Genomic DNA, 24,389 nt, shown 5'->3' on the forward strand with positions numbered 1-24,389 from the left:
AACTATCGTGCATTTTATTTTTTCTTTAAAAAGGAATGATCAAGATTCTCAAATGAAAGAGAAAAAATGAGAGCTAATTTTTAATCTTGTCAATATTGTTGCTGCTGAACTACAAAGTACATCTGAAGCATTTTCACAGCTTCCTCTCCTTAAACAGCTTCTCCCACGCAGGCATGATGTGTTCGTAGATTCTCTCAATCTGTAACACACACATGTAATTTTATGACTTCGGCGCCATGTTATGTTGAGCAGCCAGGATCTGCCTCATATGGTAGCTATAACATTCTTGATTGACGTGGCGAAAGTATTGAGGTGTTTGACCTGCTCTGACTTTTTCACTCCATATCTAAAGAGTGTTGCCTGGTGCTCACTGTTGTGGAACAAAATGTCAAAGGTCACTTCCTGTCCCATCATGTCATCGATAGCCTGTTTCACGACACTGTGGAAATCTCTTGCCGGGAAGGAGTCATCCAGCATGTTGTTCACCTAAATAGCACAAAGATGTTCTCACTTGAATATTGAAGCTACACTCATTGACCATGTGGTGTATCACCTTGTACTTCTTCCCCAGCAGCTCCATGGGATCTAATTTGACTTCCGAACGTAGGGCCCGCCCAAAGAGTGGGAGCTTGGAGTCAGAGTCTGTGAAGGCACGTAATTCTTAAAGGCTAACTTGAAATTAAAAAAACAAAGAGTGGATGGAAGTCTACATTCCCCAGCTCAAAAAAGCCAGGTATTTGTGGTATAAAAAAAAAAGAGATCAAGGGAAATCATTTCAAAAATTTTTACAGCATTTACCAGTATACAACCTAGAATTTGTGAAACACAACTGAGTAAAAATATATATATTTCAGATTATTCCCACCTGAAGAAAAGCAGCCTAAAAACATGCTGCTGCCAGCAAAATGCTTCGCTGCAGGTAAGGTGTTCTTTAGGTGACGAGCGCTGTTGTATTTGCAGCAGAACTAACTCTTGGAAAGTTCAACCATTTCGAGGTGCGACAATTAAACAATTAATTAAAAGAATCGATAATCAAATTAATCAGCAACTAATTTCGACAACTGATTAATCATTTAGACCTTGCTTGACTTAAAATTGTACAAATTCACAAATTTCAGCCTCTCAACAGTAAATATTCGATTTCTGTAGTCCTCTGCAAGAGCAGGCTGATTAGCTTTGTGTTGAGTCCAAATAACACATTTGCAAACTTGTGGCTTTAAATTTTCTGCATCGGCAAATTGAAACACAGTGTTCGCTCACTTTTCGTGGGTGACAAAATCCCATCAGCAGCTTATTGCTTTTAATCAGAGTTTGTATGCGATCAGTTCATTCTGGCATTTAAACAGTGGGTGTGTAGACTTTTTATATGCACTGTACTGCACCTCGAGATGTCAGGTGAGCCACGTAGCGAACACTATCCCTCTCCCCGTAATAGATGGCAAAGTGGGAGAAGTATTTGTTCCTCCGATACTCTACGATGTCTCCAGGGAACAGATTGGCTGGGTCACGTTTCTGTAAAGACTGCATGGACAAGAGACACAAAAAGCTGTTGTATGCACTGAAGAAAAAGCATCAAATTCATCGCTCACCTGGCCCATGATTTCAAGCCGTCAGCGTCACTCTGCACGTGTTCTGCTTCAGGTTAAAGTGGCAATGTGAGGCTGCGTCAGTCACAACATGGCAACACCACCCAAGCCATGGGACAGCATTTGTTTATGGCATCTTAGCCGATGTGTTGTGGGCGTTTGTAGGGGACATCCATGGCTGAGTCTTCTTCACTGCATACAGCCTGTAAAGCAGATGTTTCCTGAAAACAGGGTGAAAGAGGAAGTCACTTTTGTTTTCATTCATAGTACACACGTCTGTAATAATAATAATAATAATACATTTGATCTACAAGCCTTTCAAAACACTCAAGGACACTTTACAACCAATAACAAAACAATAAAACCACAGATAAAACTAAATGGAGTAAAAAAGAAGAGATGGAATTCAAACGGAGTATGCAATCTGGAATAGGTAGGTTTTAAGACGGGATTTGAATGTAGGGAGACAATCACTGTTACGGATGTCGGGTGGAAGTGAGTTCCAGAGTTTGGGAGCAGAGCAGCTGAAAGCTCTGCACCCCCATCGTGGTGAGACGGGTAGAAGGTAAGGAGAGGTGAAGGGAGGGGACGGATCTGAGGGAGCAAGAGGGAAATTCAAAGATGATCAGACAGATTTGGGATGGGGGGGGAGGTTATGGATGACCTTAAACATGATTTTGAAGTTGATATTGAGTTTGACAGGGAGCCAGTGGAGCTGTTGGGAGGACAGGAGTGATGCCGTGAAAGGAAAGGTGATCCGGGCTGCAGTATGTGCACTAAAAGTGCAACACAAAGTCCAATTTAGCATCTTTATTCATCTACCCATCCATTATCTGAACTGCTTTATGCTCACGAGTCTCAGGCATGCTTGAGCCAATCCCAGCTGACTTTGGGCAGTGGGCAGGGTACACCCCGCGTTGCCTGACGATTGCAGGGCACACATAAACAAACCACCATTCACACTCACAGCGACCCCGAAAGTTTGAATTATTTTACTCACAAAGAAAAAAAGCAACACTTTTTAGTTGGGAAATGACATCAAAATGTAATAAAGGGGAACAATGATTCCAACACCGATGCTGCAAAATTTCACACCAGGAAAAATCAAAGATGACCGTGACCCACCAAAAACACTGAATTGATAAGCAGTGATAATCACACTAAATTGACACATCAGCTTTACAGTCGGTCCGTATGAAGGCACCAGAGTTTAGCTGTTACCTGAGATGAAGGCAAAAAACTCACAGAGTTGAGATCAAGGTTCATATAAGTCAACTTTCAAACCTGTATGCAAGTCAAGTCCTGTGATAAATCGCCTTTATGGTTTTTGGTTTTCAGGGAGATAGAAGAGGAATTACGTCAAATAATGACATTATTGGAGTTTCGTTCAAAATAATAGCTGTGTTTGCAAATGTGAGCACAGCTCAAAACCTTTGTTTTGTGGCAATGCATTGGGAACACTGAACCATTATATTCTAAATTAAAATGTAGGAAGAAATGGATCTATTTTTTACAGAAAATAAAGAAAACCTAATATTGGGCTGTTTAAAAATGGGGAAAAAAATTTACAACCTGAAATATTTACTGTATGAACTGGAACGTCTCCAGGATTTAGAATTATTGTGAATGACTACAACTAATCTTTTGTTGTATAAACACTTACTGAAATTTTATTCACGTCTTAACGGCATACAAGTAACCAACTTGTCGGTCATGAATGTTGGGTCCATTGCAGGGATGAGTTGGAGGGGAGAACATTTTTCATTAGTGCGACTAGGGAGGCACATAGGGCCACGCACTTCTAGTCAAATTATATAGCCCTTAATCACAAAAAGTTTCAAAGGGCTTCACATTCCCTGTGCACAGCTGACAAATATTAACAGCGTCCCCTGATCTTCACCCCCATTAGGGCAAGAAAAAACTTCAAAAACCCTATCTGGAGGAAAATGAGAAGGGGCTCCAAATATGACAAAAATATGGGCTCTTCATATAATTTCATTTTTGATAACACATTTTCAATCCATGTATAAAAAGTCGACAGGAGGTGTTTGAGGGAAACACCTACTGTATTTTTCCCAGTGCAAAGGGCTGTGCATAAAAATTACCTTTCAAGGACAGCACAAAACTGCTAAACAAGAAACCAACATTGAATGCAAAAAGTTATTTTGTACATATTTCCACAATAAAATCAACTCACTAGAAAATGTTAATATTATAGAGCAGGGGTGTCAAACTCATTTCACAATGTGGGCCACATACAGCCTCGGTAAATGTCAAGTGGGCCGGGCCATTAAAAGTATACCATACTCGGCTATAAATAACCAAAATAATATGTCTTTCCTTTGTTTTGGTCTAAAGAAGCACAAGAACATTAGGTAAATGTTGAAACTGAATGAACATATCTTTTACAAAACATTTCATGAAGCACCTTAGATTTCCTTAGACAAATGTGCAATTTATTTTTATCATTCACATATGTGTTGCAACTCATCCCACTGATTGTAAAAGGCACAAAATTTGAACAAGTAATTGGTATTGAAAAATATAGTAATGCACTTCAAGATTAAACGAGATCTATAAAGAAAGGAATTTTTAAACCATTTCCACATGTGCATATAACATCAAAATGTAATCCCTGCCTACACCTTAGAGACTAATGAGTGTGCTATTAAATGTGTAAAGAATAAAGTATTCACATGTCCCTGATAGGATCTGTTGTGTTGGGTCTGGCTCAGTGACAAACTGAGACTGCTGTTGTCTTCTCCTCTGATAAAAACAGTGTGCTCGTAGCGGATACTCCATGAATTGCACCTTTTTAAAAATATCCATTCCATGTCTTTTATGCATTTTTTTTCACTTTTAAATGATCCTGCGGGCCTGATTGAACCTCCTTGGGGGCCGGTTCGGGCCCGCGGGCCGTATGTTTGACACCACTGTTATAGAGGTACTATATTTGACCTGCATTTCATTCCAAATTCTTAAAAAAAAATTAGCCCTTCTCATTTGTAGTGTAGGGCAGTACAAGGCCCAGTGTAAAGCACAACTGAGCTATGTCCACCATCAAGTGGTGATTGGTGATATTACAACACAGTGATATAATTCTGACTAAAACAGGGATTTATCCAGTTATTATTTTGAATACAACTTTATGTATAACACATTTTCATGTCTCATGTCACAAGTCTTTTCACTCACAAGTCCAAGGTGAGTGTGAAGTGTTTTTGTCAAGTCACAAAAAATCCAAAGTCAAAGTCAGTCAAGCACTCAGTCAAAGCACACACGCAAAGGCAGACTAACTGTGTCCCTGGTTCTCATGATGCTGTTTGGCCCAGTCGAGGCCATGTTGGGCCACCGGTCGGTCCCAGTTGTCCACGCCATGTCTGTGTTTCCTCTGGTGGCGTTTGTAGTTGTCCAAGTGTCCCGTGGTGTAGTCGCACTCGCCACAGGCGTATGGCTTCTCACCAGTGTGTCGCAGCATGTGTCTCTTCAAGTTCATGCTCTGGTTGCACGAGTAGCCGCAAATGTCACAGTGGAACGGCTTGGCGCCCGAATGGATGCGCTCGTGGCGCCGCAGGTTGGCCAGGTTACCACAGGCGTAGCTACACGATGGGCACTGGTATGGCTTCTCGCCCGTGTGCACGCGCAGGTGCCGTTTGAGGTTGTCCAGGTGGGAGGTAGTGTAGGAGCACTGTGGACAGTGGTGAGGTTTATCCTCAGAGTGGATGTGGGCATGGCGGGCTAGGTGATGGGGGTAGTAGGACAGAAAGGGACACAGGGGGCAGCGGTACAGCTGGTTGCCATGCTGGTGGGACTCCAGAGGCCCAAATTGACTTCTTGAACAATCAAGGCCATCTTTGACAAACAGGTCCAACGAGCAACGGCGGCACAACTAAAAACAAAAAAAAAAAAAACAAGGATTGGAGGGTTTAGATGAAATGACAAAAAACGTTTTTAATTGCTATGTCCCCATTTAAGAGGTTGAAGCAGTACTTTTACCAGTGTTTTTTTTTTTTTTTTTTTTTAAACACAAGTATTTCTATAGAGTGTGAATATTTTTGCCATCTCTGTTGCTGGAGTGGGGACATTTATTTTTCCACATGAAGCAAAAATGTATTTTTACGCGAACACACCTGTCTATCGGCATCGTCACTGTCCTCCATCTTGATGGGATCCGGGTCACCCTCCTGCAGCGTGAGGCCACACAGCTGGCAGCACAGCGGAAAGAGCAGGACAGGCAGCGGGCCAGCAGTGGAGCTCAGACTGCTCTGCGCCTGCAGGTAAGCCGAGTCCTGAGAAACTTGCAGTGTCAGGTTGGAGACAGCTAGAACAGTAGGGGACAAAGACAAGATGAGGATTTCAACAACTTTTTGTACTAATGTTAATCTCTAAAGGGGCATTTCAGTTTACACGTTGCAAATTGCAAACTGGAGTAGCTGCTCGACACTTTAAAAGCCTCTTCTGGATGAGCTTTTTCGACCAGCAACTGCAAGTCATAGACCAGTGGCGTCCAAAGCCTGTCCAGGGCCGGGGGAGTGGGGCGGGGGTTGCAATTGTGCCCATTGCACATTTTAATTGGGAATCCAAAGTGAATTTGATTTGACAGTTTTCTACCTTTTTCGCTTTTGGCGTTCACTTTTCTTCTCGTGGCTCTTCTACGGTCCTTGTCCCTCCTTGGCCGATGATCCAGTGTGTGCATGCGCTGGTGCCGGCGCAGATTGCCAAGTGAACTGCAGGCGTAACTGCACTGATGGCAGCGGTATGGCTTTTCTCCCGTGTGTGTGCGCGTGTGGCGCTGCAGGTTAACAAGCTGGGTGGAAGCGTAGGGGCATGCGGGGCAGCGGTACGGTTTCTGGCCGTCATGGATGTGCATGTGCCGTTTCAGGTGATTGGAGTAACGGGAAGTGAAGGTGCACAGTGAGCAGCAGTAGATTTTATGAGGAAGGTCGCCACTTGCACCCATTTTACTTTGGATGCTTTTCTTTCTGTCCAATGCATTACCGAGGGATCCGTCAGCATTCTTGGCATCTGCCACCTGCCTGCACTCGATGGAGGCAGCACTCTGGCTACCCGCTTCACAGGTGAGACAGGAAAGCTTTGACTTCAGATATTGGCCCACTCCTGCAGGGGGATAGAAAATTGTGATGAAAAAAGACCATTTGAGAACAGAAAGTTTGTCAGCAATAGTCACCGGGATACAACATGTAACAAAAAGGTTTACCTGTAGTTTTTTTTTCTTTTCAATTTACTTCGACTAGGGAAAATGTATGGATGTCATAAATGTGTTTAAAAAAAACAGCGCAAGACTGCTTCCACCTAAAGGTAGTGTAACGTCTTAAAAGATTATGAAATGCAACATGGCAGGAAGTGATGTTACCAAGATCAAATCCTGCTCCCAGTGGCGTGTCACAGAGAACTTGATCACAACCTTTACATGAGAGGAATGGTGGGAATGCTGTGTCTGTTAGCCCTGAAGGATTCTCCTCCACACGGAGAGAAAACACAGTCATATCTGATTGTAAACAAAAAGAACGCTTTACTGTTTTGGCCTTAACAATGTGTATTTGTGTGCGCGTGCATGTACTGACCAGAATCTGCGTGCAAACCCATTATTTCAGCATTGCCGAAGCCCAACTCTCCACGAAGCAGCATGTCACCGTCCACAACCAGACAGCCCGTGTTGCCTGCCAAACCACCATCCTCCAACTCCACTATGAATAAAAACACGTGAATCGCATTTGATCCTATAACTGGCGCCAACTTTGAGACAGTCAAGAAAGCAACCAAGGAGCAAGTAGTGTTTTCCTCTCTACCTCTCTCTAGCCTCAAGAAGTCCATCCACTATGCCCTGTACACTTCACTCTTTAATTCATATTAAAGTTAAGTATTGTTGTAAAACACAATATTTGTATACTTATCTAGATATATTGTGTTTGTTCAACTTTGTCGGGAGGTAGCAGCCGGCTGGTCTCACTTTAATCTTAAAACCCGAAAATGTATTTAAATGAATTTGTTACACGTGTTTAAAAGCTCAAGGGTGTGTTTTGATTGGCTGTTGGATCTGTGATGTTGGGACGCTGTCACAGCTTGAATCACAGCTAATCTGAGAGCCGACCATCGGCCACTCCTGAACTGCCCACGCTGTGTCACAGTTCGGTCTGGTTCAGCCATTTCACTCTGTGTGTGTGTGTGTGTGTGTGTGTGTGTGTGTGTGTGTGTGTGTGTGTGTGTGTGTGTGTGTGGCGGGTTTACGGTAATCAGCATCTTTTACACATGCGGCGCTGGGATTATTTTCTTTAATGTATGAGTAGTATGCTTCTTGACCTGCTCAATATATTAAGTGCCTTGAGAGAGGTTCTGTTGTGAATTGGTGCTATGTAAATAAAATTGAGCATATAAATGGCACAGGAAGTATGACAGAAGGCAACAGAGGAAAACAGTCTGGATAAGATAAGTGAAGCGAAAGACGTGTCAAACAAGGAAACGCTTAAATGAGCCTGTGAAGCGCATCAAAGACATTGCTGCTTTTCCATTGTAGAGAAACATTCAACTAATGCTTCTTTTCCAACCTGCTGAAAAAGTTGGAACATTACATACGGCATGTGAGCAGAATGAGCCACAGTCATGTAGGAAGTGAAGAAGAAAAATAAAGAGGAGGGGACCGGAGGGGGTCAGGTACGGAAGTGGAAACAGGAAGAACTGTGAAGGACAGACAACGTTCAGGTCAGGATGCGATAAGACACAAAGAAGAGGAAGAGGGAGCAAAATCAACAAATACATTTGGACCACTCGGATCAATTCCTCTTTCCTAAACCACACATTTCAGAACAACAACAAAATAAAATAAAATATGACACAAGTACCCCAAAATGTTATACAAATGTTGCCTTGCTTGACAGAAAAAACTGACAAAACTGGACAAGAACTCACATTTGAGGGGCTGCGGGTTGGACTGTTTCCTCCGCGGCATTCTTGCGGGGATCCTGTGCGGTAAATTCGGCTTGACAGCTCCCACGGTAAGCGGTCCCGGCTCCGTCGGGTCGCACCGTCAGTTCGCCTGCCTGGCTGCCGCTAACTGCGTGCCATCATCATCATCAACATCGTCATCGTTGTCGTCACCCACTTCCTTTTCCTCCAAAGCAGCGACCAAGAAGTCATTATCAATACGAAACGACGAAACGGCACAGGCGTACCTGTCTTCTTGTCACTTAACACAAGGTCCCTAATATCACTGAGCGCACTTTGGCGTGTTCTCTGACACTTGCTCCAACACAGACGGAGCCATCTTGCTAAACACACCACAAGTTCGACACATGTGAACGCTGAATGGAAAATGGCGTTTGTAGCAGAGTACGCACTTGGAACTTTATTCCCGCGACATGTTGTCACAGAGAAAGCTACCCTTTGCTGTCAGAGCACTTTAGTTGCCAAATACGCACACACATGCCGCACAGTTGGCGGACTGACCGCCCAGTGGGTGCGCTTGAGATGACGTCAGTGAAGAATTGCGTGGTGGATTGTGGGTCTGTGAACAAATGCAGTAGTGCCTCGAGATACGAGTTAAAATCGTCCAGTGAACACGCTCGCAAATCTAAATATTCTTCTCTCTTAAATGAAATCTTAAATGCCATGAATCTGTTGCAGCCCCCGATAAATGTTTGGAAAACACTTGTACTTCTTCAAGTCAGTAAGTCCATTCATTTTCGCGGGAGGGGGGGGGGGGATCCTGGAGCCTATGAATGTTTTTGAAAAGTGGAAGAAAACCACAGTACCCGGAGAAAACCCACACAGGCACGGGGAGAACATGCAAACTCCACACAGGGAGGTCAGAGCCAGAATCGAACCATGTACCTCTGCACCGTGAGGTCGATGCGCTAAGCACTGGCCCACCAGGCTGCCTGTAAGAAAGAAAGAAAATATATAAACACCAAAATAAATAAATAGCACTCCATAATATACCTCATACAAAAATAGGGCAATACCATTATGAAATGCAATGCAAAGAATTTTTTGCAGCATGAAGAAGACTTCTACTGCTAATGTGAGTTAAAAAATCCTGTAACGCTAGCATTTTTTTCATAGAGGATAATTTTCCCTTTTCCCTCACCCTACCTTGTGGTTTCCTTTCTGAACTCTGACTGTAAATTTCCCCATTGCGGGACAAATAAGAATAAGAAAAGAATAAGAAAACCTTTATTAGTAAGGATATCTTATCTTATCTTATCTTAATGAATATGAGTATTGTTCTTTCATTCATTTTTCAAACCGCTTTATCCTCACTAGGGTTGCGGGGGTTGCTGGAGCCTATCCCTGTTGTCTTTGGGCAGTAGGCGGGGGACACCCTGAACCGGTTGCCAGCCAATCGCAGGGCACACAGAAACGAACAACCATTCGCGCTCACACTCACACCCAGGGCCAATTTTGGAGTGTTCAATCAGCCTGCCATGCATGTTTTTGGAATGTGGGAGGAAACCCGGAGGACCCAGAGAAAACCCACGCAAGCACGGGGAGAACATGCAAACTCCACACAGGAAGTCCGGAGCTGGAATTGAACCCAGTACCTCTGCACTGTGAAGTCGACGTGCTAACCACTCGACTACCTGCCTGTGAGTATTGTTATCTGCATACCTGTCAACTTTTTGGAGCGCCAACCTGTATAAACTACCAAAAAAATCCTTATAAAGAGTAAAAAATCCTTATAACATACCAAAGCATTTAATAACGGCAGAAAAAAATCCACGAAATTTTCAATGATATTTATTGTAGATCTCCATAATACAATGTCTGGTTAATGTCTAATCATCATTCTACTTAGCATACCTGTCAACTCATACGGTTTAGCCATAGTTCATACGGATTTTGTGGTGAATCTTACGTATATGTCCGTATCGCACAAATCATACGGATTCTGAAAATGTTCGGGGTTTTTTTCTTCTCCTAACAGGTAGTTCTATTTGCTTTTGCCCAGAGTGGTGCTCGTCTACTCGAATGCTTTCATTTCCGGAATACAACTCTGAACACAGTAATGCCACTAAGTAGAATGATGATTAGACATTAACCAGACATTGTATTATGGAGATCTACAATAAATATCATTGAAAATTTCGTGGGTTTTTTTCTGCCGTTATTTTGACATATGAAATGCTTTGGTATGTTATAAGGATTTTATGCTCTTTATAAGGATTTTTTTGGTAGTTTATACAGGTTGGCGCTCTGAAAAGTTGACAGGTATGACTTAGTGGCATTACTGTGTTCAGAGTTGTATTCCTGCGTTACTTTTTTCATCAACTCCAAATGAAAAAAACCCGGAAAATTTCAGAATCCGTATGATTTGTGCGATACGGCCATATACGTAAGATTCACCACAAAATCCGTATGAACTATGGCTAAACCATATGAGTTGACAGGTATGTATCTGCCCTATTGTGTCAAATTCATTTTATTTAATTAAAAGTATGTTCGACAAATAAAATACATCCATCCATCCATTTTCTAATCCACTACCCACACAAGGGTAGCAGGCATGCTGGAGCGTATCCCGGTTGTCTTCGGGCAGTAGGTAGGGTACACCCTGAGCTGGTTGCCAGCCAGTATAGGTGCTGAATTTATCAGTTGCTTAAAAAGGGCTCTAGAACCCCATCAATGCTAGCTGTTGGCAAATCAACGGGTGCTTGCATTGTTTGTTCGCATTAAGCTAAGCAGACTCCAAAGAGAAAGCTAAGAAATTTGAAATACACTTAATGCAATTCTTAGCTTTGTGTCTGTTTCGATCTGAAACCTAAATTGGGAGTCACATTAAAAAGCTCAAAGCTCTTTTTGATGAATCGTTTGCAATTTGTTAAACTGCTGCTTACTTAAACTGGGATGTCACAACTTGGCATATTGAAAAAGAAAAAAAAAAGACTTGCTCAAGGACACATTTTCGGAAATGGGCTGCCCATAAACGATTAACATGGCAGTTTTATTAACACAAAATATGTGGGGCCTGACACTAACAGTATTTGTACACGTATTGTATTGTACCAGCAATTATAAAGTCCAAGAGCAAGACAAAATGTTATGATGCACTGAGCTGTTTTCGATGCCCACCTTGTCAGTATGTTTCTGCACTGGGGCCATGACATCTCTCTCCAGCACGCCATATTCTTCGTGGGCCTCCTCCCCATATCAACATGTATTGTTCTTTGTTCCCATTACCATCTTCTTCTTTCTAACTTTGTAACACCTCTTATTTAACTCGTCTCTTTCATGATTTTTTTTCTTGTCACTACCAGGGGCGGTTCTGGATCAATTTCACTGAGGGGGCCGGGCTGGGGCCAGGGGTTTTGATGGGGGGGCACATTCAACCCAGGGCTAAAAAGACAGATTCGAAATCTTATTTGACTTTTTATTTCTTCACTTTGAAATTGTAGTCATAACATTACAGTGATGAGAAAAAAACAGTATTAGGAGGGCTAAAATGTCTGCAAGCGTAACAATACGCCGTGTCTATCTGTTGAGAATATTCAAGCCAGGGGATGATATGGTACCAGCCTGCCGGGGACAAAAATTGCAAATACACTGAAGCTAGATGTTTTACATGCATATAATTATCCAAATTATCATAATCCACACTTTTCTTTTCTAGCTGTCCATCATGTCTGATGATGACACTTGCTCCAAGGGAGGGGAGGATGGGTAGGGGGGGGGGGGGGTCAGCAACTCTGTCGCTGGTGCCACTTCTCGTGGGCATAGAGAACGATTCTTGAGCCGCAGACTCGACCACAGATGGAGCAAGGGAAACCGGATACCAGGGGGGTACCAGCTGCCCGCTGGTGTCGTTGAATGCGTTTCTCGGTTCGTCTGGCTTGGTTAATTTTGTGTATTTCAGAGATTGCAGTAGCACAAGTGATCTGCCAGGTTGGTCTGTTGAGTGCAAGTGTTTCAAGCTGCGTGGGGTTGACGTTGGCTCGCTTTAGGAGGTCCCTGCTGTAGTCCTTGAGGCGCCGCTTTTGGCCCCCAGCAGAACGCTTTGCACCTCTCAGTTGGCCATAGAGGACCTGGCGGGGCAGGCGGTTGTCTGGCATGCGAATGGTGTGTCCAATCCACCGAAGATGTTTTTTCGCCACGGCCGCTTCCATGCAGATGGAATTGGTGCTTTTGAGGATGTCTGTATGGGGAATTCGATCTTTCCAGGACAGGCCAAGGATCTTTTGCAGGCAGCGGATGTGGAAGGCTTCCAAGGTAGTAATGTGCTGGCGATATGGAGTCCATGACTCTGACCCGTAGAGCAGAGTGGAGAGACACACTGCGTTGTACACAGCAATCTTGGTACAGGTCTTCAGGTTTCGGTTTTCAAAGACCCTGCTGCGTAGGCGACCAAAGGATGATGATGCTTTATTAATACGGGTGTGGACTTCAGTGTCAAGGGAACAGTTTGAAGATAAAGTGGAGCCAAGGTAGGTGAAATGGTCCACTACGTTTAGTGGAGTGCCATTAATGTGAAAGCTGGGGGATGTGGAGGTTGGGGTAGCGAGTTGGAACATGACCTCAGTTTTTTTAATGTTGATCTGAAGACCAAAGGATTGGTACAGATTGGAAATGGTGTCGAGGGCGTGCTGCATAGAGTTTGAACTGTGAGCTAATATAGTGCAGTCATCAGCATACTGAAGCTCACAGATCTGACAGATTTTTGTCTTTGTGTGAGCCTGGAGCCGTCTGATGTTGAAGAGGCTTCCGTCTAGGCGGTATTCCATATGGACACCGTCTTCATGTCCCATGCCACGGTGGAAGAGGCACGTGGTGGCAGAGAGGAGGATGTTAAAAAGCACTGGAGCCAAGACACAGCCCTGCTTCACCCCGACTTTCACCTTGAAGAGCTCTGACTGGAGTCCTCCGATGAGCACTCTGGCTTGCATCCCATCATGCAGCTGCTGGAGGATGCTGAGAAACTTGGGTGGGACCCCAAGTTTGGAGAGGTGTTTCCAGAGCAACTCACGGTTAATGGTGTCAAAGGCTTTGCTGAGATCGATGAAGGCTATGTACAGGTCCTTTTGATGTTCTCTGCTTTTCTCCATTAGCTGTCTTAAAACAAAGATCATGTCAATGGTGGATCTAGTCTTCCGGTAGCCACACTGGGTTTCTGGAAGCACACCTTCTGAGATGTGCTCGACTAGCCTGCTGAGCATGATTTTGGCCAAGATCTTTCCTGCGGTGGAGAGGAGAGAGATTCCTCGGCTATTCCCACAGGCTGCTCTGTCCCCTTTCTGCTTATAGATAACAACGATGTTAGCATCCTTCCAATCCTGCGGGACGGTCCCATGTTCCCAGATGTTTTGAATCAGGAGGTGCAGTCGGCGCGTGAGGAGATAACCTCCGTGTTTGAAAACCTCTGCAGGGATGCCATCAGGTCCAGCGCTTTTGTTGTTCTTTAGGCCCGCAATGGCTTGCTGGGTTTCAGAATAGGATGGTGGGGCGTCGAGGCTCATGATTGTTGGCAGGTCTGGAAGATTGTCCAGAATGTGTGGATTGACAGGGTTGGTATGGTTGAGAAGATGTTCAAAGTGGTTTGCCCAACGGGCAAGGATCTCATGGTGGTCCTTGAGGAGTGCAGAGCCATCAGCTGATCGGACTGGAGCAATTGCCCGCTTCTTGGGACCATACAGTGCTTTGATGGCATTGTAGAAGCCCTGGGTGTTGTTACAGTCTGCCAGATTTTGGATCTCATTTGCCTTCTGCACCCACCAGGTGTCCTCCATGATACGGAGTGCTCGCTGGGTCACTGTTCTAACTGCAGAAAAGGTGGCTTTACGGGTGAGAGATGTAGGGCAGGACAGGAGAGCTTTATGGGCCTCATGCTTTGCTTTCAGAAGTGTATGTATCTCGGTTGAGTTGCAGTCAAACCAATCCTGGTGGCGTCTCCTTGACTGGCCAAGCACCTCCGAAGCTGTGCTCTGGATAGCCTGGTGCAGAGCTGGCCAGTCACTTGATTCCTCCGGGATCTTGTCAAGGTTTTCAGCAAGGAGTCGCCGGAGGTTGGCTCTGGTGGTGGGGTTGTTCAATGCTGCACAGTTGAGCCTTTTGTTGGGAGCTGTCCTTGGATGACGGGGTTGAATGCTCATGAGGAGTTTGGATCTGACCATGAGATGGTCAGTCCAACACTCAGCTCCGCGCATGACACGGGTGATGAGGACGTCCCGTATGTCCTTTTGACGGACAATCACATAGTCCAGGAGATGCCAGTGTTTGGAGCGGGGATGCTGCCAGGTGGTCTTAAACCTGTTCTTCATTTGGAAAATGGTGTTAGTGATGACCAACTGATGTTCTGCACAGAGAGAGAGGAGCCGAAGGCCGTTGTTGTTCATTTTTCCCACTCCATGCTGGCCAATAACTTTACTCCATACCAGGTGTTCCGTGCCCACCCTAGCATTGAAATCTCCCATGACTATGAGCTTGTCCATAGCCGGTGTTTGCTGCAGGATGGTGTCCAGAGTTCTGTAGAAATCCTCCTTTATATTCTGCTCGGCATTCAGAGTTGGTGCGTAGGCACTGATGAGTGTGGCGAAGCGTCCCTTTGCCAGGGGAATGCGCCATGTCATCAGCCTTTCATTGATGCCGGTGGGGGATTCTGGGATGCGCTTCAGCAGTTGGGACTTCACAGCAAAGCCAACTCCATGGTTTCGACGAGTGCCTTCAGGGACCCCTTTCCAGAAGAAGGTATACCCTGCACCAACTTCTGTCAGGGAGTCCTCTCCATGTATCCTGGTCTCGCTGAGAGCTGCGATATCGATGTTATACCTCGCGAGCTCTGTGGCCACAAGTGCTGTCCTCCGGTGGGGCCTGTCAGGAGTTTCAGCCAGGTCCAGCAGTGTGCGGACGTTCCACGAAGCTATGCATAGATTTTTTCTATTTCGTTTATTATCCTTTCGACCGCAAGGGGGATGCTCCGACGATTGCGGTTTACCGTCCGGAGTGTGGAGAGCAGACAATTTTTAGACCATTTTTTCTAGGTCCCTCCCCATCTCAGGGGTGAGCAGTGTGGAGCTGCTCAGTCACAATGGAAGCTGCCGAAGAGATGCGCTGCTCCATCCCGCAGTGTCAACGACCATCACTCCATTGCCGCCTGTGTGCATGGTTTGGCTAGGCACTCCCAGCCACATCCTTGGCCTGTGCCCACCGCCATTCCACATCGCCACAGGACTTTGGGGGATTAGGGGGATGCAGGGTGGGGGATTGGGTGTGGGGTTGGGGCAAGAAGCTTGCGCAGAGGTTCGGATTAAGGTGAGGGTGTGGGCGCGCAGTCCTCACTCCCACCATCTTCACTCCTGCCAGGTGGTTTCCGGTGGCATGAGGGTACCCATGACGACCTTCTCCTGGCAAGAGTTGCAGGGGGCTGCCGGTAGTCCGGTCTGTTGGACTCCGCCTGTGCCTGCCCCCAGGTGCCGGTTTGGGATCACTCTTTGTCTGGCCTCTACCCTTCGACCTGTTCGGCTTGGGTGACCCTGCCAGGAGTGCGGGACTCCTGCCGACATAGCTCTAGGGGTCATGGAGACGCGCAAAGTGCCTCACCACGATAAGGTGGTGATCCCATCGAGGCACTCACGCACACACACACACACGCACGCACACGCACACACACAAACACGCACACACACACACACACACACGCGCGCGCGCACACACGCAAATAGCACTCGTGTCGTGGTAATTTCCTTCTCTGCGGACTGCTTCTCATTTTCCCGCTCATTTTTAAATGGCGCAGCGCACTAAAGGATCCGACTAGAATGTTAAATCAAGCACTTTGGTTCCACCTTTCGCGTCGGCGACTCGGCACGACTGCGTAATCTGCGCTCGGAGGGGGGGCCACAGGGGGGGCCAGAATCGGTGCTACAGGGGCACTGGCCCCCGCTGCCCCCCCCCCCCCCCCCAGAACCGCCACTGGTCACTACCATTTCCACTCTCAAATACAAAGTGACCTTTTTTTGCATCCATGTTTTCTTCACTATCATTTTTATGATGACATTTAGTAAGTGTGTTTGCTCTAGTTTTCTCACACAGTCCCATCCTCCTTCCTGGCTCCACCTGTACTCTGATTTCGGTCTTACATCGCCAGTGATTCGACCTGACGACTTCGTGTACAGTCACGCGCTTCAAGCAGCAGCGCACATTTTGTAATACTTTAATCTCTCAAATGCGATCGAGCTGCACGGACGGCAGCATTTAAGTCTGTGATCTTTAAGTCTCACATGTATGAGCATTATGTCACCACATATCACAGTGGAAAGAAATGTGATTCTTTACACATAATGCTGAAAGACAAATTCGAAAGGAATGTGTTGGAAAATGTTTGACTGAGGGACGAAATCACAAAAGCTCCTCTGATGTTTACTACGGTGGTCCACTAGATGGTGCTACACATAAGCTTGCAGGTGTTTAAAGTCTTGAGACGAGTTCATTACTCGAACAGTCATGACACAATTAAAAATAATTAAACCCTTTTGGTGACACTTCTCCACTTAAGTGCACACAACCTCTCAAGAATGATCAATAGAAACATGATGCACCTAATCTTAATTTTGGCCTTCATGGCAAAGGCAGTGTATACATCCATCAGGTGATCTCTTTTTTTTTCGTTTGAATAAATCTGCAAAAAGATAACATTTTTCACATTATTCTTATGGCGTGTTGGGTGTAGAAGTTTGAAAAAAAAAACAATTCCATTTTGGAACAAGGCTGTAAAATAACAAAAATGGAAAAAGTGAAGCGCTGTGAATACTTTCCAGATGTCTTTTACATCACTTTTCTATACTTGTTATCCTGTTTGAGCCCATCTCAGGTGATTCACATATTTGATATATCACCTGTCAGTCATAGGCATGACAATTTCACACAACAATTCACTCTCGCATTTGGACAGAATTTTTCAATTCCCGGGTAATCTTTTTTTAATCCACATTTTGGACTGTGGGAGGAAGCGTTTTGTGCGAACCAGTCACGGCGGTGCTTTCCTGCGAAGAATTACATATTTGAAAATCCACTGTGGTAATTTTTCCCCCATTTATTAATTGCAAAGCAGCAGAAATGTTCTTTTATTATAAAGAAATACATGAAATATGTTTACCAGAATTTGTGCATTCAAAGAGTAAATTATGTGCACTTGTTTTTACTCATTGATCTCCATTTATCGATTTTCTATACCACTTGCCCCCCCAGGCAGTCAATGGCGGCGCTCATTTGTTTCCTGCTCAATTTATCTATGATTGACTTTGCCACTTAGCTTCCTGCTGCGCCCTCCAGGCAGCGAGCACCTCGTCATCGGGCTCCTCGGCGGCCGCTCGAGCTCTAACCCTCTGCCTAGTTTGGGCGATGAAGGCTTCAACGTCTTCTTCCTCATCGTCACCATCCGCATCCCGCATCCCCCCAGCTGTGTCGTTGCTTTTGTATTGTGAATGATTTGTGAATTTCCTCCTAGAGCTGAGGTCACTCGGCTCAACGTCCTCGCCATATGATTTCCTGGCTTGACTGTGGCCATTGTTGATGCCAGAATAGTGCGCGCCATTGGCAGATGTGTCCATTTGCAGTTGGGATAAGTATCTGGAGGTGCCGCCATATGTTTGCGTGTCATCGTCCTCACCAGCACACGAGGCCCTGCGGCTGGAGAAGTCAAACTGGGAGACGGAGCCGTCTAGGTCGTCATAGGGATCCTCCGTTGCTGCCGCGGCGGCAGCTTTTCTGGGAGGAGGCCTGACCGTTTTCAGCCAGTCGTCAACGCTGGTGTTCTTGGTGGTCTCCAGAGCGGGGTTGAGGTTCAAACATCCAGAGAGGCCAAATGTCTTGAAAGGTTTCTGCTTCTTTTTCGTTGTCTCTTCAAGGAATTCCTCCTCCTTCCTTTTCTCCTCCTCTTCATCTTCATCCGCCTTTGGTTTCTTTTTCTTGTATAAAGTGCTGCGCTTGTTGTCCTCCAGAATTTTCTTCTTCTCATAGGTCGCCATCTTGTCTCTCATTTCAGACCTGATCTCCTTGTCAATGGCATCCAGTTTACCGAGGTTGACCTGGTCCTGGAAGAGGCTGAACAGAGGGACACTGGTGGTGGTGATTTTATTTTTCTGAGCATCCAGCAGCGCAGAACCTCCGGCACTGACCCCACTTAAGCCACCGACAGATGCTGGCCGGCCACAACCGTGCGACATGCCACTGGAGTAAGACTGCCTACTCAACACGGAGGCTTTGTCATCTCCACCACGGCCTGTCATCACGTTGGACGGAGCACCAAAACTCTGCTCCGAACCCCCAAGTGATGGAGGAGGTAGGCTCATCTCGCTCTGCTTCTGTTTAATGGTTTCGGTGACCACATTGGCGATCCAGTTCTGGATGCTGGCCAGGTTTACCATTGGTTCTCCCGAGGGACCCTGGACGGTCGGAACAGGAAGAATGGGAGGAGGTTGTAGAATTGAGTGCGTTGATCTCGTACTACAGGCCTGCGATGCAGACGATCGGACAGACGATTGTCCGCTGATCATCGACATGTTGTCGTCACTGATGACACTGGGTGGTCCAGTGACCCCAGCTCCGGCCCAGAAGGCGGAGAGAGGTATTGTACCGCCACTTATACAGCTCTCATTCTCCCAGCCGCAGACAGACTGGCTTTCTTCTAACGTCTTTTTGGAACGCTCCAGGATCTCCTCCCGCCTTTGCCGCCGTTTAATAGTGGCAGAATCGTCACCCCGACTCAGCTCCAGAATCTCTTCCACGTTTTCCTCGCCAAGTCGCCTCTGCTGCCTCCGTTTCCAAGACTGATAGGCGGTCAGGTTGACGTCTTCGAAGGATGGAGTTGTTGCTTCAACACCATCACTTTTCTCATTATCACCAACAGAACTATTCTCTCTGTCTCCACGATCTTTCTTGTTCCATCCGAACTGAATCCGCTTGACCCGCCAGCGCTCCAAAGGCGTCATCTTGTCCTTGTTCTTCAGGCAGAAATTGTACATGGACGTATTGTCTGAAAGGATGCTCTCCATCTCCTCATCAATTTTATTCTTTGCCTCCTGTTGTGCTACATCACTGTTGTTGCCTTCACCGTTATCCTTTTTTCGATACCGAGCGGAGGCCTCCTCCTCTATCTCCCGCAGTCGCTGCTTCCAGAGGTCAGTGTAACTGGTGCAGCTAGAGGTGGACACAGCATCCGACGCAGGCCGTCTGAGGCGGCGCTTCAAACATTCCTTCAGGTCGCGCACGTCCTCGCTGGTGACACTCTCAACATCTGCATCTGCACACGCGCCGGGCGCCGCATCCTCCACATCGCTGTTCAGCTGCGCCTCCCACCACTCATCACTTTGGTAGAGCTCATTTCTACATTGCCACTCGTGAATCATTCGATCCAAACCGTCGTCATCCTCGCCAACCTCCGTGCTTCCCACCTGTTTAGACAGGACTGACTTTGAAGTTTGACCGTTGTGCGCTCTGTTGGATCTGCTCCGAAGCTCCTCAGCGGCTGCGGACGAGGCCACGCTGCTCATCACACTGGCGCCGTCTTCCTCCTCCTCCATCATGATGGAGTGCGCTTTTACCTCAATCATGCTTTGGCTTTCGTCGTGATCCAGCTCATGATCTTCACCGCCCTCGCCAAAGATCCGAGCGCGGGTGCGTGCGTCGATAACGGAACATTGGCTGAGTGTGTCGTCATCCTCCCTCTCCTCCAGCAAGTCTTCATTGAGCTCTCGCAGTTGTTTGAGGAAACCCTCATTGGGATTGATGGGGCGCTTTTTCCTCATGGCTGTCAGGGCCTCCATGATGGTCATGTGCTGGAAGATCATCAGGTAGGATGCCACCAGGACAGCTGAACGACTGACACCCATCATGGAAACCACCGCAACTTTGCCTGCAAACAAAAGAGCAATCGTGAGAGCTCACAAGGCTTAGGGTATTTCATGATTTAATCTTATTTCTCTAATAAGATAAGTGGTGTAGTAAATGAATGGATAGTTGGATAGACTGATATTTCAATGAAATCTTATGAGCTGTGAAGCTCTTTGTTTTCAATCAGATTTGCTGATGAACATGTGACTAAAGGTTACATGAGCTGTGGTCAAAATTAACTACGTGACAGAAACGGATCTCGTTCCAGGAAAACACATCAAGTTCATTTCTTCTCCGAAGTGGGTGCTCACCCTTGTGAGTCAGCAAAGCTTCATCCAAGAATTCAGCAGTAGGCCGGAAGTGTGGTGAGATGTCAGCATCAGGGAAGTCATCCACCTCAACACCCATGTAGTGCACCCCCATCCCGGAATAGAAAGCCTCCCCCGTGTAGACGCCGGTGCCGTGTGCGGTGTTAAGGATGTGCGTGATGCCCATTCGCTTTAGCCGGGCCTTGTTGACGGCGACGGATCTGGGCGATACGAAACATTGAACATTGCCTTTCAGGAGAGCTGAAACACACTTGTGTAAGCCTGCAGCAAGATTTGAAATATTACAAGTACAAAGCATACAATTCCAACAGAGCATTGTTTTCTCATGTATTTTCCTCAACTGTTCCCTAAAGGACATCCTCTCATTGTCATTTTCATGTGACACGTGTTGATTGAGAAGATATACAGGTAGGTAACACTGACTTCTCAGCGATGAAAATGTTTGGCCACACTTCATCCATATCCCTGCTGGGGGCCTCCAGGCGTTCCTGAACCATAGCCCTTTGGATGTCCAGCACACACGGAGTGTTGTAGGGGCTGCGGTCATCAATCATCTCCCGCACTCGGTTGTAGAGGTCCTCCACCATCAGTTGCTCAGCGGTTTCAAGCATGGACTCTGGGATGGACTCGGGGCGGGCACCTCGAGGTGGCAATTCTGAGAATGACAAAAAATAAAAAATAAAAACTCGAGTTCAGCTTTTATTGAGCGGGTTTGGCTGAATTACATTTGAAAACTCAATTGGATGTTTCTTAAGTGACAAACTAATTTTCATTATTTTATTTCTCCACCAATGAATTTCCCAACGTTGAATTCAGGATAGACAAGCTCATCCGCATGCGGTGTTTGACATCCAAATCTTCTCGCTAAAGTCATCACCTCAGCTCATGAGTAAATGCAGGAATCTAGACAGTCACCCACTTAAAGTTAATTGTCTCATTTAACACGAATCACATTCCTCTTCAGATTTGCAGGGCTCGCAGCATCTTAATATGAAATCCATGTCTTATCTGCTGTCCTTTCAATTATCTCCCTGCTACATGTGCTGTGCACCGGCATCTTGCTGGGAGCATATATAGTCACAGTAGGGGCTCCAGTCAGTAATAATCAATGTGGTTGAGAACGCAGTGAAGCTTTCAGGATTTTTTCACCAGCAGAAGATCAGAGACACAACAGTACAGGTGTTGACATTTGGTGGATATGTCAGATAACTCTCTACTGATCAAATGATTAAAAAAGAAATCTTGCTTGATGTGAGTGTCAAACAGTGTCTCACCCTCATTAATGATCTTCTTGGCGGCAATGGCCGACGACAAGTGGATCGGCTCCATAAAAATACTGCCGGCATCCGAGCCAGAAATGGCAGAAAACCTGGACTCTGACGTCATGGAGAGGCTGAAAACGGTACAAATCAAGTCATCGCGCTATCCTGCATTCAGTTGACTGAAAAAGTTTTAAAATGTTACCTGGGTGACGAACATCGCAAGTAACGAGATTGTATACCATGGATGTTACTCTCCTCTATGTCGCCATTCGGCACCGCCTGATCCTCGTGCTCTCTGCCAGATGCCATGTCAGCCCCGTTGATTGCCTCCTGGTCAGTCAAACGTGCGTCCTCTTTGTCCATCCGAACCCACATGGAACAAAAAGATGAAAAAGGTTTTTAGTTTGTAAGAAATAGCAAGCAGCCAAATACATACTGACACAGTGATTCCCAACCAGCGTGTAGTTAGAGTGTAAGCAACGCTGCTTTGAAAAACTAAGTGAAGCTCATAAGCTAACATGAATGCCATGACTCATTTTTATCATATAATACTTTATATTTCACTATGTGCTGTACTGGAGATACGTATGAGTGCATGTTTCAAGCTGATGATGATATCAACGTTCAAGAGGCAGAGTAGTGTCGGGCCTGGCAGGAGATCTATTTTTAAGCGACAGCTGTGTCAGAGATCTGAGAGCACTGCAATGTACAAATCATTGCACCAAACAACAACCAACACAAAAGTGAGACGTAAACAAGCGTTACAATCAGTCTTCTAGGCAGCATGTAAACAACAAACTGATTGTATGTCTTACCTTGGCAGTCAGCAGTGTCCATGGGAGGAGGTCTGCTTTGCGAAGCTGACGGTGGTCACACTAAAGTTAGGAGTGTCCTTCCACCCCCTGTGACACCCCTACCTCCCAACCATTCAGGGGCCTGGACACCCGACACCCATTCACCGAGATCGTCGTCATAACTGGCCTCACCTTCCTGTCTTATTTCCTTTGCTCATCTTTTGCTTTCCTGCCGTAATTTCCTTTGATCTGTCCTTACCTGTTGTGAAAGCGCTACATAAAGAAAGATGTACTATATAGTAATGTTTCTAGAGGTGTCACAGCCTGAAGCGGACATTGATTGGCTGCCATTATTTTGGGGCTTGTTTAGCCGAAGCTGTTAGGCTCCCATTGGAGTTGGGTGGACTTAGTAAGCAGCGGTGAGGAGTGGAGAGGTGAAAATGCAACAGGATGTGAGAGTTCTCGGCACAATGAATGGAAAATTTACATTCCAAAAACGCCCTGACGACAATTGATAAAGTTAGAGTGTTGTGATTAATTTGTAAGAAGGAGTTTGCGTACCACCGAAGCAGCTCAAATTTACCCTCCCACATCAATGAAAAGCACCCAGTCGCGAGTGCAGCCACAGCTAATGTTAGCACCGAAAGTGTTAGCAATATAGCGAGCGAGCCATACATAGCAAAGCTCCTCGGCAAACTAAACTCAAGAACACCCCACGTATGAGGCGTAGTTGATGTGTCCTCTGTAGACTACTAGAAGTGATTGTTTATTTCATCACTTTTAGCTTGTCATGATGAACAGTGTTATTTCTGAAGTTCTAACTTACAGGACTGCGATTTAAGGGTCTGATTTATTTATTGTTTATTGTCTGAAGCAAGTTCAGTATTGAGTACTTGTATTGCTCAGAAAATTGTTCTTACTGTTTTTGATATGTTACCCTAAGCACTTTCTAAGGACCTGATGTTCTATTTTTATTTTGTAATTCTTTGGACATTTACAAAAACAAACAAAACAGTGATATTCCCCCTCGTGGTCGAAGCAAAAGGTTGCAGGTAGGACTTTGACTAGTCTCAAATACAGCAGAAAGTAAATGGCTAGGACTGCATCTGTCCAAGTCTGCTGAAAAACAATAAAATACTTTATGCCACTTTTTCTTTTATCTTTTGATCTGCCTCAATAAGGTAACAAATTTAAAATGAAAATAGGGGTTTTCTCAGTCATTTTAGATGAGATTAACAGATCTAATTAATTAATCGCATTTTTTTTAAGCGCTTGACAGGACTAATTGTTTCATTAGCAACCACCCTTTCATCTTTTCTCCTTTTGATGTGAAATTTCACCTCCTTGTCCTTCCTGATGGTTTTAGGTCAAAAGTGTAATTTCTTTGTCCCTCCATCTGCCCTTTCTGACGAGCAATTCTTTTTTTTCTTTACTTAGTCATATCATGAAAGGTGGAGAGTTTCGTTTGGGGAACTGGGCCTTTCAAGCTACATGGAACATTACTGGTAAATGCATTTCCACAAGTAGGTTAACACAGAAGCTGAGCGAGAATTCTAATTTGGTCAGTTCTTATCTGCCTTCTGGGAA

General features: G+C 45.5%; 3 protein-coding genes across 4 annotated transcripts; all 3 read right to left on the minus strand.

The window, feature by feature from the left end:
* Positions 1-1,751, minus strand: plaat1l (phospholipase A and acyltransferase 1-like). The gene is made up of 5 exons (XM_086116438.1): positions 1,590-1,751; positions 1,383-1,521; positions 554-642; positions 322-486; positions 1-199 (listed from the first exon to the last, which is right to left on the minus strand). The coding sequence occupies exons 1-5, from the start codon at positions 1,596-1,598 to the stop codon at positions 134-136; spliced, it is 468 nt and encodes a 155-aa protein (XP_085972564.1). The 5' UTR covers positions 1,599-1,751; the 3' UTR covers positions 1-133.
* A 630-nt stretch (positions 1,752-2,381) lies between these two features.
* On the minus strand, positions 2,382-9,007 carry LOC147210916 (zinc finger protein 513-like). 2 transcript variants are annotated; one of them, XM_086118339.1, is made up of 6 exons: positions 8,514-9,007; positions 7,172-7,294; positions 6,961-7,095; positions 6,198-6,704; positions 5,717-5,907; positions 2,382-5,475 (listed from the first exon to the last, which is right to left on the minus strand). In XM_086118339.1, exons 1-6 carry the CDS (start codon positions 8,551-8,553, stop codon positions 4,879-4,881), a joined length of 1,593 nt encoding a protein of 530 aa, XP_085974465.1. In that variant the 5' UTR covers positions 8,554-9,007; the 3' UTR covers positions 2,382-4,878. The 2 variants fall into 2 exon arrangements, with proteins under 2 accessions (XP_085974465.1, XP_085974457.1); XM_086118331.1 differs by lacking the exon at positions 8,514-9,007 and having other exon boundaries at positions 7,172-8,502.
* An 8,618-nt stretch (positions 9,008-17,625) lies between these two features.
* styxl2 (serine/threonine/tyrosine interacting like 2) lies at positions 17,626-22,872 on the minus strand. The gene is made up of 6 exons (XM_086117462.1): positions 22,824-22,872; positions 22,211-22,361; positions 22,021-22,139; positions 21,170-21,401; positions 20,729-20,946; positions 17,626-20,439 (listed from the first exon to the last, which is right to left on the minus strand). The coding sequence occupies exons 1-6, from the start codon at positions 22,843-22,845 to the stop codon at positions 17,816-17,818; spliced, it is 3,366 nt and encodes a 1,121-aa protein (XP_085973588.1). The 5' UTR covers positions 22,846-22,872; the 3' UTR covers positions 17,626-17,815.
* Between the last annotated feature and the right edge of the window lie 1,517 nt (positions 22,873-24,389).

This window comes from Hippocampus guttulatus, chromosome 1 (assembly GCF_054856545.1).
Source record: "Hippocampus guttulatus isolate MCC_2025c chromosome 1, RoL_Hgut_1.0, whole genome shotgun sequence".
Taxonomy (NCBI): domain Eukaryota; kingdom Metazoa; phylum Chordata; class Actinopteri; order Syngnathiformes; family Syngnathidae; genus Hippocampus; species Hippocampus guttulatus.